The sequence below is a fragment of the Manacus vitellinus genome, unplaced genomic scaffold, assembly GCF_001715985.3.
Source record: "Manacus vitellinus isolate BGI_N305 unplaced genomic scaffold, ASM171598v3 scaffold_40_pilon, whole genome shotgun sequence".
NCBI classification, from domain to species: domain Eukaryota; kingdom Metazoa; phylum Chordata; class Aves; order Passeriformes; family Pipridae; genus Manacus; species Manacus vitellinus.
Genome location: NW_021940541.1, coordinates 3,660,763 through 3,679,763, shown reverse-complemented (window position 1 = coordinate 3,679,763; position 19,001 = coordinate 3,660,763). Strand labels below are relative to the sequence as shown.

Below are 19,001 nucleotides of genomic sequence, written 5' to 3'. Positions count from 1 at the left end.
GATCACACCGTGCTCGGGGTTGTGTTCGCTGTCGTCAGCGCACACGCAGCAGGGGCAGGTGATACACGAGAGGTCTGACGCTGTCCCCGGCAGTCGTTTTTAAAATACTGCACGCACTGGCATGGTGCTTCTGCAAATTGATTAACTTTGCTCTCAAATTAGCTGAGACTTCTCGCGGAAAACTTGCAACCCAGCAGACATGGAGAATTTCCGTGCCGGGGTTAATGATTGTCCAGCTTGGAAGTGACTCCAGAGCAAAGTGTGGTTGGGATGAGTTAATCCCTGTACCCACAGGTAGGGACTTCTTTCCCTTTTAGCTGGGTGATGCAATCCATGTCACACAAGCCAAGTAAATTTGATTTAAGTAACTTGAATTAATTAGGTTGACTTGCCAAGTGTGTCTATACCGGCCCTGCTGGACCAGAGGAGAAGGATGAGGCCAGTGACTACAACTTCATTTAAAGACAAGTATTGATTGGTGTGTCTGCCCTGCTGGATGAGGTTGTGGGTTTGTATAAGAGGCTTTTGGCTCTACATTGATGTTTCCCTAACCCATTACAGAAAATCCAGGTCCATTTCAAGTGGCAAGGGCTGGAAAGGGCTTGGAGCAACCTGGTCTAGTGGAAGGTATCCCTGCCCATGGCAGGAGGGGGAACTAGATGGACTTTTAGGTCCCTTCCAACCCACACCATTCTGTGATTGTGTGCTGCTGTGTGTACCCCATTTGAAATGTTTTAAAAGTCTAAATTCTGAACCCTGAAAGGTTGGCAGCTTGGTTAGCACCTGTGCAGTTTCTGTCATCTGGAGCCACTCAGCGCACACACAGTTTGTGGTGAGTGCTTTATTGAGCAGGAAAATATGCAAGAAGAAATATTGAAAGCAGTAAAATTAATCATATGAGGTTAGTTAAATATGTGCCTAAATGTTTGTGGAACCAACTAGAGAACTGGAGAAGGTTCCAATGTACTAGCAATAACAGAAGTCTTTGCTGCTTTTTTTTAATAATAATGTCTTTGTTCATACTTCTTGAAACACATGTAGTAGGCACAGAAGATGTCATCAGATGAAGCAGATGAAGCATCTCCAGGATCAGAGTTACCAGTGCTGTCAGAGAGCAGTGTTTGAAGCAAGATTAAGGCTTACAGAGGCTCGTGGCCTGTTTGTGATGCTCAGCTGGCTGGTGGAAGCTGCAGGTGCCAGGACAGCCAGTGGGAGAGCAGCAGTTCAAGGGAATTCAGTGATATTAGGCAGAGGGAAAAGTTGCTTCTGTAAAGACATTGTATGGGAGTGCTGTGGCACCTGGGTCTTTCAAGGAGTTGCATGTGTGCAGTGCTTAGCATGGAACAGCCCAGATCATAGCCAAGGCCTCCAGGCATGGCCAAATCAAGCATAAATAGCAACAACTGCATAATTACTGCCAGAGATCAGATCATTCCTTTAAAATTCAGGACATAGTCAATAATACCTGTGTTGTGGTTCACTGGATGCTTTTGACATACTGTTTTTCCCTCCTAGGTTTTTAAGCATCATTTTCTGTCAGGTTGCAGGCTGTCATTTAATAACCTTTGTCACTGCCTTTGCTGAACCCTCTTGCATGGAGGCAATGTAAACTGCAGTTTAACTTACAGCACTATCAGAAATATGCTGATGAAACAACAGTAAAACTCTGGCCTTGGGCTAAAGAAATTATGGGATTTCTCTGGCAATACTGGAAATGTCTAAGCCCTTGTTCCTCGTTATTTGCAGAAACCCCTCAGCAGCTAATCTGACCTGTCTGGCTGTCTGGAAGGGTTTGGGGGGGTCTTTGAGGCAGGCTGGGAGATGCAATCCAGCAGCAGGCTCTGGAGAGCTGCACTGGGAAAGTTGATCTCATTTGGTCAGGATTTGGTAAGCAATGGAGAAGCAGCAGTCATAGCTGTGGGAATTGGGGACAGCAGAGTGGAAAAGTGACAGGAAGGAAAAAAAAAAAAACCAAACCCAAACCACTTTGTTCAGGTCATTCAATGTAACTGGTTAAGAATAATCATTTTCCTTGGGTAAAGTCAAGTAGCCTTATTTATCTGCCTATTAGGTTGGTAATTGTTCTAGCTCACACCATTTAAAATCTTTATTGACTCATTATCCTGTTGCCAGTTGGTCATTAATATTTGTGTCTGCGTCACAGTACAGCTCAGTGGTTTCAAGCAGATGGATTAAAGCTAAAAGGAGCTCTTTTTAAATTAATTTCTTTTTTTTCTGTATCAATTAAAAAGTCATAATTGCAGATAGCTAGGAACTTGATAACTTATTCAAATTGACATGGTCTTTTGCTAGAAGAGCTGTTTAAAATCTTTCAGTGCATATATATGTCCAATAGGAGCCCTAAATACCATTTTGATAACTCATAGTACAGATAGGGACTCTGACAAAATGACTGCTGACCTCTTCTTTTCAGACTGTCTTGCTACATCATCTCCCACACTATTACAGCAATTAACTTAGTGTAACAACATATAGTACACTCCAATAAAAATGATAAGCAAACATATTAATTTGTCATTGGTTTCATGTGACTGAAGCCATTTTAACCTCTTAAAACTGTGTCGGCTGCATTATTTCTTTTGTTTTCAGCCAAATTCTGCTCTGCAATTATTTGAGTTGGTGTTTGAGGGAGTAGCAATGGAATTTCTGCCAGCAGAATTTGGCCTGGTTCATATTTATGGTGGCTGCAGGGAGGGTGCTTCTCTCTTGTTTGTTTTTAGCTGACAGTACAGTCAGATGGAGCAGAAAAATGACCCCAGAAGCTGATGGACACTGAAACATCCTGAGCAAGATGACATTCAGTAACACACTTCCCAGTGCTGTAGAGACCCTCCTGAGGAAGGCATCAACAGTCACTATCCAAGATGGTATAACCAGTGGTGAAACACTAAGTGTAACCACTGGGAATGCTTTATTAATTGCTAATATACCCACGTCTCTGATAAATTTATCCTAGGATTCAGTGTGCACTGAGAGGGAGTTGGTGAATTAGAGGCTGAAAGGATGAACCACAGAAGTATTTGTTGTACAGAGCAGACCTTCTGCTGCACTCAAATGGTAAGGTGACTGTAGATCCTTCCTATTACTCAGCCATCCCATGGCAGCCAGACCTTACCCGTGTGCCAAAGGGTGTTGGCACCCCTGGTTTAACCCAGGAACCACCGTGCCAGGAATGTCTTTAAATTCTCCAGAGACTCTTGCTGTTGACTTTAGATGGAGATATTAGAGCAGTGGATGAATAAAAAATCCAAAAGCAGCTTGATGAGATTATTTGTCCCTTTAAAACTTTTAATCCATAACATTTCTTGATTGTTTAATTTACTGTGGGATACATTTGTTGTTGTTTTTAAAAATCCTTATAACAAAGTTAGACATATCTCTTTTCAGTGTGTGTGGTTAACTGGCAGATGCCGTGGAGCAGATCAGAAAGCCCATGGACAAGATCAGAAAGGTGACTTAAAGGCTTGTCCTGGAGCCAGCCCTAACAGTGCCTCTGTGTTTGTGCTCTTATTGTCTTAATCGATTTACACAGCATTGACACGAGGTGAGCTAGTCCCTTTTTATCTTACAAATAGCAGGGAGCTGGTCTCTTACAAGACAGAAGGTGGTTAAACATCCATAAAAGATGCTCAGCCTGTGCTCTGGCATTTGCATTTACAGCTGTGTGCTGATAGTGTGTCCATTAGCATATCCATATGAAAAGCACACAGTAGTTGGACATTTACAACATCCTGTTGTTGGGCCGGGACTGTGCATCTGTCGGCACAACTTTCCACTGAGTCCTTTAGAAGAGCAGCGGAAATCTGGGGAGCGGGGAGGCTGTGGAGCAGCTGGACAGTCCCGTTAAAATAAAATACCTGGAGAGTCTAACAAGGCGAGGATTGCGAGGAGAACAAGCGGAACTGGGACTGTAAAGCAATTCAGCGCGTGGGGGTTCGGGTGGGACAGTTGGGAGCTCACAAAGAGCCCTTTGGAAGTGTGTGTGCCACAGGGAGCAGGAAATCTTTGTTGTCACAGAAGATAACCCAGGCGTGGCTTAGCACAGGCTGTGCAGAGTTTCAAGGCTTGCCATGCCTTCAGGAGGTGTGATAGCAGAGGAGTTGTTTCTCTTAGAAAGAGATTTTCAAATAAACTACACCAACTCTTGTGTATAAATATCTTTTTGTTTGTCTTTGTAGTTGACTCTCTCTGCACTTTCTGCCCGTGGATCCTGAAGAAGGGTAGGTGTCACTGCCCCTTCTGAAACAGTAGACACCCAAAAAGATGAAGCACTTCTGTGTTGTCATATGGCTGTTCCATGGCAGAGCCAGAAAGGGATCCAGGAATTGATCCTCAGTGGATGCAGAGTTGTCACAGCTCCACTCTGGTCTCTAACATCAGCTATGCCCTCAGTTTTTGAGAGCAGTGGATGTTCCTAACCCATACTTGTTTTCCTAATCAGCAGTGTTCTTTTTTTTAAAAAAAAGATCTATGTCCCTGAAGTTGTGGGTACTCATGTGCTGTCTACACAAATTGCATGAGTAAGTGCTTGCACTTTTGGAATTTAAACATCATTAAGCCTTAGGGTCTGAGAAATAGAAATAATTCTTTACAAACAAGTGCTGTTTGTATACAAACTAAGAATTCAACCCTGACAAGGATAACTTTGTTTTGACTGAATTTTTAATGGAGTAAATAGCAGCTTCAGAGGCAAAAAAATCTCAGCTTTTCATGGAATCACAGAATGGTTTGGGTTGGAAGCGACTTTGAAGATCATGGAGTTTCAACCCCCAGCCCTGGGACCCCCTTTTAGCACAGAATGAAAGCTACTGCAGTATCATTCACTGTATTGTCAATACAAATATTTTGCTTAATACAAATAAATATATTCATGCTAACTGAATGCCCAAAGGTCTGATTTTTTTTTTCCCCCTGACAGCTTCAAAGTGGAGATTTACCAACTATTTAAGCTCTACCAGAGTTTACTTATTTACCTACTTGCACTGTGGTTCAAGTCTTTCAGGTGTAATACATTAAGCTGATTTGGTAATCTGCAGCAATTAAATGCATCTTGTCACTGAATGTAATGGACCAGAGATATTTTTCTTATATTCTGCTTTGTGCTTCCTTTCTGCAGATTCCTTTCAAAAGTATGTGTTGTTTTTATTGAAGACTTAATTCTAGTTTACACTGTTGTGCCGTATTATTGTCTACCCTTCTGTTCAGGGAGGTGTACTGTGATTTATGGTGTCAGATAATTTGTGCAGTAATGCTGCTATCCACCTGTATTTGTTGGCCTTTTTAGAGATTTCAGGGCTAGATGGACTTTGTGTTTGTTTTGATGTGCAACATCCAGTTTTTTACCCCTGAAAAATTCCATATGACCAAAATACCTAAATAAAGACATTGGTGGGTTTTTAAAGTTTTCTTTTAATTACAGTTTAGTGATTTTTTTGTTTTTAGTTTTTGCTGTCAGTGTCTCAAAGTGGTGTTTCCAGAGTGTATAGTTTTATAACTGTACCTTTCCTTATGTCACCCTTGCCCACCCTTAAGTAACATTGGCCTCTTCTCGTGGCTCCTTCATATGCACCTATTAATCTGCTTTTATTCATGTTCAAAGGTAATACCCTCCCATTTTTTAATCCCTTTTGCAATCCCTCCTTTTGATTGCCTCCAAATTATCCACTTCTATATATAGAGAGAGGTGAGCCATATGGATCTCGAGAGGAAATTGTGCTCGTGAGATAGCAGATGTAGAGATGAGTTTCAGACACAAGAATGCAAGAGGGAGTGGGGCCAGACAGTGCTGTGTGTAAGGATTTGTCAGGCCAGCCTTGCTATATGGAGCAGAAAGCTGGATCACCAGAGAATGGGAATTTTAATGAGCTTGGCTGTACTTGGGACCAATGACAGGACATCAGTGAATGGAAACACCAGGAGATCAGGGGACAAAAGTAGCATCAGAGATGTGACAGCAAGATTTAAGCAGTTTGGATGAGCTGTGATGGCAGAAATCAGAGGAATGGAAAGGTTTGGGCACTGGGATAGAGAAGGAACAACCCAGGTTTCATCCACAGTCCTCATTGCACACACCAAGTGAAAAAAAACACAAGGAAGTTCAGTGTTTCTGTGGAATTAGGAGAGGGTTGTGCCATATAAGGATGGGTGAAGGCACTTATGGCTGGCCTCCTTCAGGCTTCTGAAATAATTAGTGTTGTTTCAGAAGATGAAATTAAAGGTGAAAAATTGCTGCTGTTGAAATCGCCACTGGAATGATGGGAAAGCAGATTTGAAGAGAAAATAGAATAGATTATTGCCACAAATACACTTTTTAATGTACTCCCCCCACAGGCATTTCCACAGCTGGGTTATCGCTGTCAGCCAGAACCCTTTTGCATCCTCAGGCCTGTGTGATGATCCCATGGAGGTTCTCCTGGGAAAAACTTGCAAGATCAGCCTCAGAATTAGCATTGATTTGTAAACATAACATGATCTGATGCTTGGAGGTAACCTGTGTGTTGCGTGGTCTGGAAGAGGGAGTTTTACCTTCTGTGTAGAGCAGTGCTGACTTTTTGGGTGAATTACTCCCTGGAAGTGGCAGGGCCAGCAAGGGAGGCTTCCATGGCACCAGAAAAACATCCCATTGCCTGCTAGACAGCTGTGTCAGAAGGCTCAGGAGATTTTGATCCCTCCTTGCCCTGATCACTCACCATTCTGTGGTCTGGATGAGGTTTTACACACTGTTACCCAGACTGTTGAGGACTAGTACTGACTTCTTGTTGCAAAACCTGTTTTAATTCGTCATTTTGAGTGTGTTTTTTACACGATGTCTAAAGCTACATCACGTTCTATGGTTTTCCATCAGCCAGCCAGGCTAAGGAAGTATAAATTTCTGCTCTTTGCAAGCTTTCTTCTGTATTGACCTTGTAACTAGACAAGTCATTTCTACTTTTGACCATTATGCTTAGTTTTGTCTCAGCTCAGCTTCATGCCCTTCTGACAGGAGATGTTTTACCTGGAGCACCAGCACCTTGGCCCTTGCAGAGGGCAACAATATCAGTTCTGCCCAGGTGGGAGGAAGTCCTGGTTTTGTTTATTGTTTGGTTACAGGTAGATAACTCTCTGGTGCTGTTGATTCCCTGTGTTTCAGACAAGGTATGAGAGTGCTGGCAGGTTTATGCTGGAGCACACTGGTATTTGTCCACTGATGCAAAAGACTCAAATAGGATAAGTGCTTAGCATGCTTGCTTTTAAATTGAGAAAACCTAAAACACTCTGAAAAACCAAAAGCAGGATAAAAGGCCAATTCTGGAAATCTCGGAACTAGTGCTCTTCCAAAGCCCTTTGAAGTTGTCGTTGGACAGTTGCCAAGCTCAGGCTTGTTGCCTCTTCCAGGGTTTTGCTTTCTGCCCCCCCGGCCATCTCCTCAGGACCTGCTGCTCCTCCTGCTCCTGTGTTAGGAAAAATCTTTGTCACGAAAGCGTCTATCCAAAATCTGAAGTTTCGCCTTTTACCATGTCCTTCAGCCATGTACAGTACAATGTGAATTTGAGGAGTGATGGCTTCCAGCCTAGATTCCAGGACCAATGCTTTTCCTACTGGTGTCACAACCTTTACATCATCTGAAAGAACAGTTTTTTGTGTTCTGTGTGCCCAAAGGCTGCCCATAAAGGTTGGCGAGGGCAGTTGGCTGAGTCTGCACAAGGTCAGCGAGGATGTCTAATAATTGTCCTAACACTTTACCTGTTATGGAGCAATAATGAGAGTTTTTTTCATTATTTTCGGGTGAGTGAGCCTGGCAGATGCTGACAGCCAGCAGATGTGTAAAGTTCGAGGTGATTTGTAAGGGACCGGCTCATCTGACGCATGGTAATTGCATTGTGGGACATTGTCACTCAGCCTCGTGTCCTGCTCCAGCAGGATGAGGTAAAGGTCAGTTCAAAGAGCTGCTGTAGTGTGAGGGGCAGCTCAGGGCTGAAATTAAACCCCTCATATCCCTCTCTTCCCTGTGCTTGTGCTCATGGTGTGCCTGGAGCAGGGTTGGTGCCCCAGGTCTGTATTTAAGGTTTGGGTTTGGGTGTCTGAGGGGTTGTTTTCATCTGGAGGGGGCTTAAATCCCTCCTGTGGTAAGGCTTAGAAAAAGACTCCTTACTACCTGTTGGTGTGTTAGTTTGGTGTTCATCTGTCTGCTTATAATTTTGGGTTTGGACGTTCTCTGTAGCTTCTCTTCAGTGCCTGTGTGCTGTGGCACTTCCCTGGCAGCCGGTGCAGAGCTGGTGCTGGAGGGGGACAGCTGAATTTTCCATCTGCTCCCTGCTGCCCTGCCTGCTCTGCTGTGCCCTCTGAGAAGGGATACAACAGGTTTGTTTTGCCACAGAGATGCTTTTAGCTGAGTTTGCCATTTGTGACACCCCGAAAGGTCAGAAGCTGCTCTCCCTTCAAGTTCAGTTTCGCCTGTTTCTGCTCGTGGGCATTAGGAGTGGTGTGAGTGGATTTGATCCATGCTGAGCCTGTGGATGGCCCCAAACATGGAGTTAGAGGCAGCCTTGGGATGTCACAGCTGCCTGGATCATGCTGAGTCCCTATGGCGTAAGCACAGTGCTGCCTGTCCATGTGCTCGGCTCGTGCTCGAATCAGGATTGATTCCTGCTGCTTATGGAGTTGGAGTGGGATCTTTATCACGGCCAGGATGTATGGAAGTCAGCTGAAGCCTTGATTGACTGGGTTTCCTGGGTGTACTTGCGCCTCTGTAATAAAACTGCTGAGAAATCTGTAATACACTGGAGATCTTGATAAAACGTGTGTTATGTATTTCATCTGCTGGTGCCTCATTCTTCTGTGCCTGCACTCATCTAATCCCTTGCTCTTTATCTTATAAGACATCACATTACAAATCTTGTTCTTTTTTCTTCTCCCGACGTCCCCACACTTGCCAGCACTGGAAATTGCAGTAACTTGATCTGCACGTGCTTCCAGAGGTATGAACAGCAGGTCAGTTCAGAGCCTGGAGGTTTCCCATTAAACTGGCCAGCTCAGCAGCCGTGCCCCCAGTGTAGTATAGACTCACAGAGCAAAGCATCTCCCCTGTCAGACAGAGACCTTCAAGCCACCTCTTTTAGTTCCTCCTGGTGCAAAACCTACCTGACCAGGAAAACTGAAGGAGAGTTTTGCTGTAAACACGACTGCAGCCAGGATTTCCCCCATGTTGGTAAAAGCTCTCCCTAATTATTTAAGCTCTGAGTTAATAGTTGTTTGCTGATGTGTGTTTGCTGATACTGAGCATCCAGGGGTGGATTCATCCCAGTGTGTGTGTGTGTAATTATGCACACACCAGCAAGTGTGACTGTTCCATAAAAGGATTGACAGAGAGTAGCAGGAAGTCTTTTTAGGGTGCTCATTGGGAAGGAAAAGCTGGCAATACATTGGAAAGATATTTTTGTAGAAATAAGTCTCCTCTGGAGTTTTTGTTGATTTTTCTTTTGTTTAGTGTTCTGGGATATTTTCAAAAGTCCTTTTCACATAGACTCCCATTTTCTGTCCAGCTTGGTCTAACACTCTGTAGACCTCACCTGAGCATTTCCTGAGCTGGTTTGCTGGGGTGATAAGTGATGGTGGGAGTCGGGGATGATTCCAGACTGCTCCTGCTTTGGTCAAGCCTTTCAGAAGTGTATCTCTGTTTTTCATCTAAAATGCTGAGAAAGAACTTAAGTTTGTAGTGCAGGAAAAGTGAGTCTTTGCTTTCCCCAAGCTGACCTGTGAGGGTGTTTGTTTGTCTGTGCAAGTCAGTGTTTAGCGTTGTTCTTGGATTCGTGTTGTTGACCTTTAAGAGGAGAAAGAATAGATTCTCATTCAACAAAGTTCTGCTTCCAGGCACTTGTGATTCATGGGATTTTTTGTTTTCCCCAGGACTGTGCAGATAGGTTTTGCATTTAGAATATTTTTTTTAACCATGGCACACTCTGTTAGAGTTCGTTATGTATCCAAATTACACTGCTTTGCTTTTAAACTCCAGCTGAAACCGTGTCTCGAATAACAGATGTGGAATACTGTCATCTCACTGTCACACCAATTGTTCATTGTTCTGAGAAGGTCACATCATAATTCATTAACAATAATTATTCCCTGGGTACACCCTGCACTTCTTCACTCAATTGCTTCATTAACTTGTGAGTGAATCTCACATTCAGTGCTCCAATCAGTGAAGATATATTTATAATGTACAAGTGGATGCTATTAGTTACAATATATTAACTGCCTAATTTAAAATAGAAAAGCTATCTTTATGAAGGGCAATTAACCACTAAGTGTAATTGATAATTCGCATATCTATGATTAGGAAAGACAAATAATAAGAAAGAAATGAATCACCAGCGTTATGAAAGAGGACACTGGCGTGCAGTTTTAATGAGTAGAAGGGCCTCTCTGGGTCAGGACCAGATTTCCAAGAATCCTTTGACAGAAAGTTCGTCATTGGATGCGTTGCCTCAAGGTGGTTTTGGTGTTTGAACCAACCAATTGAGGTCATCTTCCCTAGAAAACAAACCCAGCATTATTTTGTTGTCTTGAGAATCAGTGCAGGGACTTTCTTAATAGAAAAGACCTTTTTCGTCCTAACAGAAAGAAAAGTAATAATATTTTAATAAGAATTTATAAGCCTAGTGCCAGATTTACCTAGGTATCTGAACCTGCATGAGCTCAGGTCCTCAAAGATAATTATACACACCTTCACACGAAATCTGACAAAAATTACGAATTTTTACATATTGAGGAGCTGAGTGACAGTCCCTTAGGCAATTTTTTTTTTTTTTTTTTAAATTGTGGTACATTTTCAATGCTTCTGATTTTCCGTGGCCACTTTGAAATACGTCAGGTCTTCAAATAGCTGAAAACTCGAAACTCATCCTTTCAGAAATGGCCTTTTGGTGACCAATAGGTCATCACAGCTTGGGTCAGGAAAAAAGCCACTCAGAGGGAGAGGACTTGCAGGAGATTCACAGAATCTTAAAATGGTTTGGGTTGGAAGGGACCTTAAAGATACTGTTGTTCCACCCCCTGCCCTGGACAGGGACACCTTCCACTAGACCAGGTTGCTCCAAGCCCCGTCCAGCCTGTCCTTGAACACTTCCAGGGATGAGGCATCAACACAACTTTTGCAGAATACCAGTCCTTGGCTCTGGACACTTGTGGCCATGTTTTCTTCCCCTGAGAAACATTTATTAATGAATCAGTTGAACTACCATATTTTTCAGGATTACCCACCAAGTAACAGCACAGGTGTTTTATGAGAGATGTAACGACAAAAGTAACTGAGTCCATGCCAGTGTTGCTGCAAGCATCACTGCAACTAACCTCTCACCTGCAGTCTGCAGAGGTGCCAAGCCTTGCTGTTGCCTGCAGCAGGTGATCAGTAAGTGGAAAGGTGAAAATCCAAGTTAAGATGTCAAGGGCCAGTGGTATCACACCAGCTGCTGCTGTGCAGTGCCTTCAGGTCGGGTGTGATGGCATCCATGGACCAGTTTAAAGGAAAGGAACTAGATTTAAGTGTTTTTATGTGTGGAGGGAGTGTGTGCCTGACACACTGGGGTATTCTGGGGGTGGTGGACATCCCCTGTGCTGTCTGTCCAGCTCAGCTCTGTACTCCAGAGGGTACACAGAGCTACATGCTCTGGCAGCGGCTCTGCACGTCGAAACTGCAGCTGCAGTGCCCAGAATCAGTATTTTAGGTGTGTCTGCTCCCGTTCTGGAGTATCACCTTAATATAATTTTTAGCAAAACTGGTGCCCTGAGCTTGTTTTCCCTGCCCAGTTCACCCCTGCACCGCTCTCCCTCCCCAGGATCAAAGCGTCTGGGCTGAAGCTGCGGCTGTGCACCAACGAGACCCAGGCCACCCGCGAGAACTTCGTGAGGAAGCTCCAGGGGATGGGCTTTGACGTGTCCGTGTCCGAGGTCACGGCCCCAGCCCCAGCAGCCTGCCACATCCTGAAGGAGCGAGGCCTGAGGCCACACCTGCTCGTGCACGACGGTGGGACAACTGCAACACGTGCTGGGACACCTGGAGGGGTGGGAAAGGGTTTGTTTGGCTCTTTGTCACAGGGCAGATGAGGGTACAGGAGCCAGTCTTGAACAGGGAGGTCTGAAGAGCAGTTGATCCAGACTTAAAGGAAAACACAAATCTGAGGAAACACCATCAATTCAGTGGGCTCTGAAATGGTGAGGGGTTTGTGATTAGTTTTCTTTTTTTCCTCCTTCTGTAGATCTTGTGCCTGAATTTGCCGAGATCGATAAAACAAACCCGAACTGTGTGGTTCTTGGAGATGCAGCAGAAAACTTCACCTATGCAAACCTTAATGAAGCTTTCCGGGTTCTGATTGGGATGGAGAAGCCTGTCCTGATCTCCCTTGGAAGAGGGTGAGTTAAGCTCTGTTTTTTCCCTCAAGTCTTTGTATTTTTAAATTTTCACCAGTGTCTTTAATGGAGGCTAGAAATTGGTGTGGGCATTCATAGTATCAGCTTTGAAGTAGTTAATATGTTTGTCTGGGCTGAGAGTCTGATCTGCTCAGATACCTGTCAACGAAGAGGACTTTTGTTGCTTTAGGAGAGCCTCTTAAAAACCCACAGAAATAATGGAGAGTTTGGATTATGATGTGTGCAACCCCCAAGAGAGTGAGTATTGCAAGAGGCCAGCAGGATTTTAGGCATTGCTTGTCTTTTTGTCTTTGCTCCTGCAAGATCTCAGAGGTGAGAAACGTTGGTTTAACTGCTGCCTGTAGGCTGAACTGAATATAAATGATTTTTAATAGTGAAAGAAACCCAAAAATCCAACAGGCCATGCTTGGATAAAGGGCTATTGGTGTAGGTCTCTGATGCAGTTTGATGCTTTTGGTGCTTTTGTAGAGACAGATCCATATTTTTTATAGTTTGAATATCAAGCAATATTTTTAATTATTCTCTGTCCATTAAAGGTAAATTTTGATCTCCTGCTTTCACATACAGGAAAAATCCAGTCAGCAAGTTTGAATGTTTTCCTAAAAACAGTTAATTTATATGTGTTCTGAGGTTTTTAAACAGGAGGTTATTAATGCCAGTGCTGAATAATGCCAAATCCCAACAGCCTTGCAGGAGTTATTCTTATCTGTTGTGTGATGCATGGGCTTTAAAAAGACTGGGCACGTTTAGCTTGGGGAAACTGTAGTGACAACTTTTCTCAGTGGTTCAATAGACCATAATGGGCATGAAAACCCTCCATAGTTTGTAGGTTATTGATCCAGCTGGGTAGAACTTATCAGTGGGAAGGAGCAGTTAAATTCATTGTGTTGCCTCACCTGACACTCACGCTCTAATCCTACAGCACGGGTGAAAAATCCTTACTGCTTCTCAGAAGGATAAGGAGAAAATGTTGAGCCCACAGCAGAATGGCTGATGTGCATAAAATAACCAGGTTTTGTGTTATGTAATATCATCTTTCAGAAAGGAATATAGAATCAACCTTTCTTTAGGAATTGTAGTGTGTTTAATGCAAAAAACGCCTTTGTACCCTGTGCATATAAAAGTTTTTGTTTGGTCATTTGTTGATATAAATTAATTAAAACCCAGACTTGTTGCTACTAATTTTAAATATTATTTTTCCTGTAAAAATGTAGATTTTTTGGATATTCAGAGCTCATTTTTCACCGTGACCTTTTCCTTTAATGATTGATCATTTAGGCAATGTGACTATGAGTTCTCTGGTGAGTTCTCTGATTTGGAGAAGGGAGATTATAAATTGCAAGAATTGTTCACCTGACTACAGAAGCCTTGTTGATGCAAAGGGCCATATAGAAAACCCAGCCACCAGTCAGCTTTGTTTTTAAAGTGCAGAACTGGCACAATTGGATGGATCTTTGCAAGGTGGGCAAGTAGGTTGGTTTTGGTCGAAGTTTTAGTTCATTCCATAGAAAACCAAAGTGTCAGAGTCACTGAAGCAGAATGCCCTCCTCCTGAAAATGGAGTGATTTACATTTAGCATCTGTTTTGGGCTGAGAGTGGGAATTGGCTTTGTAATTTCTTCTGTCATGCCACTGTCAGAAAATTAAGCTGTTTACGCCAGACTATAGAAGGTTAATGGCTGTTCTAGCAAAGGTCAAGTGGTCATTTTAAAGGAAGGCTATGCTGAATAATCGAAAATGGCAGAAGGATAAGGCATAAAATCTTACTGGCTGCTCATCCTACCTTTTTTTCCTTTCATATAGAAACCTGTCTTTGCTCTGATCAGGAGAGCTTGGAAGACCTACATTAGTGTGAATTGCTGTTCTAGAAAAACACTGTAAAGATAATATCTAATTTCATAAGCTTCATGGCAATAGGGCCATTTTTAGAAGGAACAAAATATGGCTTAGAGGGCTTTCTTAGTCACAACAAACAGTGTCTTGGCTTTCCTCATGTGGGAGGTGATGGTGCTCAACTGTTTGGGGTCTCCTTCTAGATCACTGAAGGGGTCACAGATGCTGGTTGGTGCCAGCCTTTTATCTGCCAGGGGGTCTCTGTCACTGTGCATTAAAACACTGGACACGTTCATCCTTCATATGAGCTCCTTGAAATCCCTTTGAACCAGTGGAGTTGTGTCCCAGATGGGCATCTGGTCTGAGATCTTTTCCCCGAGCACTGCGTGGTGCTGAGCCTGTCCTTTCCCTAATTCCCGGTGCTAAATTAAGGCTCTGGATTTTCTGATTGCTTGACTTTTTGTTGCAGCCATATGGACACCCATAAAGGCAGAGAAATAATAAAATGTGGTTTCTTTGTGTTTAACTGCCAACGTTTTCATTTCATGGGAACTTTATCACTTCCATTTCCAGACGCTACTATAAAGAAACCGATGGTCTGAAACTTGATGTTGGAGCATATATGAAGGCATTGGAGGTATTTTATGGCTTGAATTATGCTTACTCGCTCTGTGCACCTTGTTAAAAGAGTAACTGGTAGAAATATGGGCCATCTTCTGTAATTACTCACCTTGGTGGAGGGAGTTCCCCCAGATAGGGAGACTCATTTGCTGCATTCTAAAGATGGGCGGATTCATTTGTTTTCTGCCTTTGTTCTTTTTATTAATTTTTTTTTTTAATTAAAATGTGAACTTTTACCGTTTTGGCACCTTTTTTTTTGGAAGCAAGGCCCTTGAAAGAAGGAGCCAGAAAAGGAAAACATGGAATGTTGTCTGCGAGATATCCAAGAGAACCTGAAGAGGTCCATTTTATGTTTGGTGCAGTGTTGTTTTTGACACAGCCCTAGCCCTTGACAGTTTGCAGCAAAAGGCCCTTATTCAAGGTCAATCCTGCTTTTAAACCTGATTAAATCTGTGCAGAACCGGAACCCGACTGATAAGCCAAGGAGAGAAGGAGAGAATCTTTATTTTCCCTTTTATAAGCTTGAAGAGAGATTAAAAAAAGTACATAGTGAATGCAGAGAATAAGACAAAACAGGGTAATAAATAAACACAGAACATATACAGTGTCTACTTGTGTACTTATATAACATATACTTGTAGCAATTAATTTGTACTTGTATACTTATATAACATATACTTGTAGCAATTAATTTGTACTTGTATACTTATATAACATATACTTGTAGCACATTAATTTTGTGTCTATTTGAGTTTGGGGGGAGAGTTTTTGCCTCCCAGATTAAGTTCAGGCTTCTTGTCTAGGAACAAGCTAGAAACAAGTGTTTTGGCATAGCACTGATATTTAGTTGCAGGAAAATGTAACTTTCCAAATCTGGCTGGTCACTTGAACCATTAAAATTAAGCCAGGTGGTTGAAGAAACCCTCTACACTTTTTAAGACCCTCCGGTACTTTTGATAATTTCATATAAAGGATATTTGTTATGTCTCTAAGAGTGATACTCCTAAAAAATGTGCAACACTGGAGCTGAGTTTGAAGACTGTTCCATGATGGAGGATGTAAAAGATTTGTAATTTTAGATGTTTCAAGAAGAATTTCTTTTCTGCCAGAGAACTTCAACCACTTCTGATATCCAAATTCCCTGATGTTTAACTTCAGCCACTGATCCGTTGTGTTATTTAAGGGCAAAAATCAATAATCACATAGTTTTTGTAACTGGAATTATGGAGTTGAACAAATGCTTTTCCAATCAGCATTTTTTTGTGTTTCTCTCTTCTTTTTTTCCAGTATGCTTGTGATGTTCAAGCTGAGGTAGTGGGAAAACCATCAAAAAGGTTTTTTGAGTCAGCCCTGGCAGAAATGGGAGTTCCAGCAGAGCAGGTAAGGTTTCAGATGCTCTGACCACGGGCTGTGCCATACATTTATGCCCACTGATGCATTTTTTCTGCTTTACTATAACTTTGGAAAGCTACAGAAGAGCCTGAAGGGAATGTGACCAGGAGGGCATGGTAAACTTTGGGTGGATATGCAAATATTTTTTCCAAATGCAGTGTGTTACATGTGGTGCAGAGAGATATTTATATTCAAGATCTTCCTATGAACTACTTAAAAACCCCAAATGAATAGAAAGGAAAAGTTGTTAAAAAAATACTGCAGAGGGGAAAAACCTATGTTTGCTCATTCTGTCAAAAATGTGAAGTAGACAAAAGAGAATTGACAACCAAGAGGGTAAATGCTAACAGGTTGAATTTCTCCTTCCCTGTTCATAATTACCACCCTCCTGAAAGGTGTGACATAATTTTATCTACCTTTTTCAGGGTTCTTTTTAACTTCCTGCTGTTTCCCTTTTTATTCCCAGTGTCAGTTTGTCTTTCTTCTGGCCTGTGCCCTCCTCACCTCTGCTGTAGTTTCTCCTTCCACAACGTTGTTGTGTTGTGCTGTCATATTCACCTTCCTCCCAAACCATGTGGTTCCAAAGAACACTTCTTTTGTGAAATTCCTTTATTTGGAAGCTAAAGAAAACAATACAAAAGAACAGAAGCTAGGTTTCCCAGGGAATTATGGAAGAATTTTTGCCTCACGAGAGAGAGAGAGAGAGAGAGAGAGAGAGAGAGAGAGAGAGACACTTGGAGACTGGAGGCTGCAGAACAGTGGAATTGAAGCCAAAATGTTATTTTTTTTTCCTTTAGTGTTGCACTGATTACCTTTCTTTTAGTAAAAGGAAAAGCAGAAGTAAAATATTTTATAATTTTGCTGACTGACCCAAAACCTCCTCCTGTATTACTGGCTTTCCAGAAACGTGCTGAATGTGTGGGGCTTCCATATACAGCCCATTTCCCCCCCTCTCTGTAGCTGTCCCCAGTTGTCTCCCCTTTATTGATTTGTTGTTATGTCACACAGGGCATAAGGATGAGTATGAGATGACTCACAAACAGCAGTGAATTACAACGTAATAATTCCATCAGGGGGGTTTGGGTGACATTATAAACAACAGGAGCAAAGTTTGGGTGCCTTGTAGGTCCCTCGAGCCTGGAGATGAAATTATGGCCCTGTAATTCAGTATGTGCTTGAGTTGTACTTTATTATAGAGTGGGGAGATGGAAAAGACCTGGTAGACCATCTAATCCATCTCCTTCCCAGTGCAGGAATGTTCCCTGCTCCACATTTATTAATGTTTGGTCCAGAGTAGTTTTCAGTGAGCCAAACACCCAGGCTGCTGTGAGTACCCCAGGGACAGTGTTCAGGTTTTATGTGCAGGCAGCTTTTCCTGAGATTCATTGGAATACTTCCCTTTTAAACTGGATCTCCTTATTTCTAGTTTTACTCTAATTAACAACAAATAACTTCTTGCCTTCCTGGCTGTTTTCTCTCTCCAGTTATCTGTAGGCTTTTTATCATTACAGTAGTTGTCTTTTACTAAAACTGTGTGGTTTAGCTCTCAGCAGCTTCCCTCAGTTTTCTCCCTCTGGCTCTTTCCTGTGCTCCCTTTGGTTTGTCCACATCTTTCCAGTTACAAGATAACTCAGCTTGAACTTAATATCCCAGTTACAGCCATGGAAATTATTCAAACCATTCACCCAACCAACAAACACCCAAATCCTTTTCAGCCACAGAGTGGCATTTGGAAAAAAAAAATAGCTGGAAACAAGAACAAAACAAAACAAACAAACAAACAAACCAACCAAACAAAAACCCAACCACAAACCACCTTGGATGCTGTTTGTGTAAATCACATACATAAAGGTTTGTGTTTCCTTTCTGCTCATATCAGAAATGATTGGTTTGCAGGAGTAGGAGGGAAGGTGTTATTCCTGAGTTTTCTATTCTGGTAACCCTGCGTAGTGGCATCGCTTGTCCTTTTTCCTGGGCAGAGAGGTGCAGTTTTCCTCAGACACTGTTTTTCCCGGCTCATGGAATGCCAGGACCATGTCAGCCCATGGCAGTGAGGGAAGGTATCATTGCAGGGATGCAACAGCAGAACTCCTGTCTCAGAAACTTTGTCCTGGGAAACAAATCTCATTTAATGCATCACCAGCCTGGTAAAAATGGTCCCACCAGAGAATGGTCCCTGTCAACTTCAGGAGAATTTGGTTTGGGTACAGAAAAGCAGAGATTATTTATTCTTTTTCTAACTTCTCAGTGCTTGACCTTGCAACTTTAGTGTTCTTTTGAGAAGGATTTGCAGGCTGGTTTAGTTCATGGAACATAATAATAAAACCTCAGTATATTCTGTTTAAAACCTCAGTATATTCACTTCAGTAAGTTCCTGTAATACAATGTATTACATTTTAATCTTTCTCCTGGATGAACTGTACTTCTCTGCATTTGTAGTGACATGACAAGGGCTGGTTTGACTTGCCTTTACTTTTACAAAATGTTTGCCAGTAATTTATTCCACCTGTAGAATGCATTTAATCCAAACCATCATTAAACCATTTTAGATGAGCTGTGCTTTTGGAAACATATTACAATTTTCTTTCCCCTGACTTTTAATGAAAAATACCTTTTTAATAAAGCTGTCTCACCACAGTAATTCTAGACAATGGCAATTCTGAAATTCCTCAAGCTGCTTTAATCAATAAAGTTATCACCAGTCGTTTCCCTTGATAACTGCTTCTTACT

The 19,001-nt window shown here is 42.3% G+C and overlaps 1 protein-coding gene across 1 annotated transcript in view; it reads left to right on the top strand.

The window, feature by feature from the left end:
• Positions 1-481: 481 nt before the first annotated feature.
• LHPP (phospholysine phosphohistidine inorganic pyrophosphate phosphatase) overlaps positions 482-19,001 on the top strand; it is a 79,823-nt gene continuing 61,303 nt past the window's right edge. Inside the window, exons 1-5 of the mRNA XM_018078524.2 lie at positions 482-501; positions 11,835-12,022; positions 12,255-12,408; positions 14,832-14,895; positions 16,167-16,259. Coding sequence (XP_017934013.1) covers positions 497-501; positions 11,835-12,022; positions 12,255-12,408; positions 14,832-14,895; positions 16,167-16,259 — 504 coding nt within the window. The 5' untranslated portion in view covers positions 482-496. The remainder of the gene's footprint in view (positions 502-11,834; positions 12,023-12,254; positions 12,409-14,831; positions 14,896-16,166; positions 16,260-19,001) is intronic.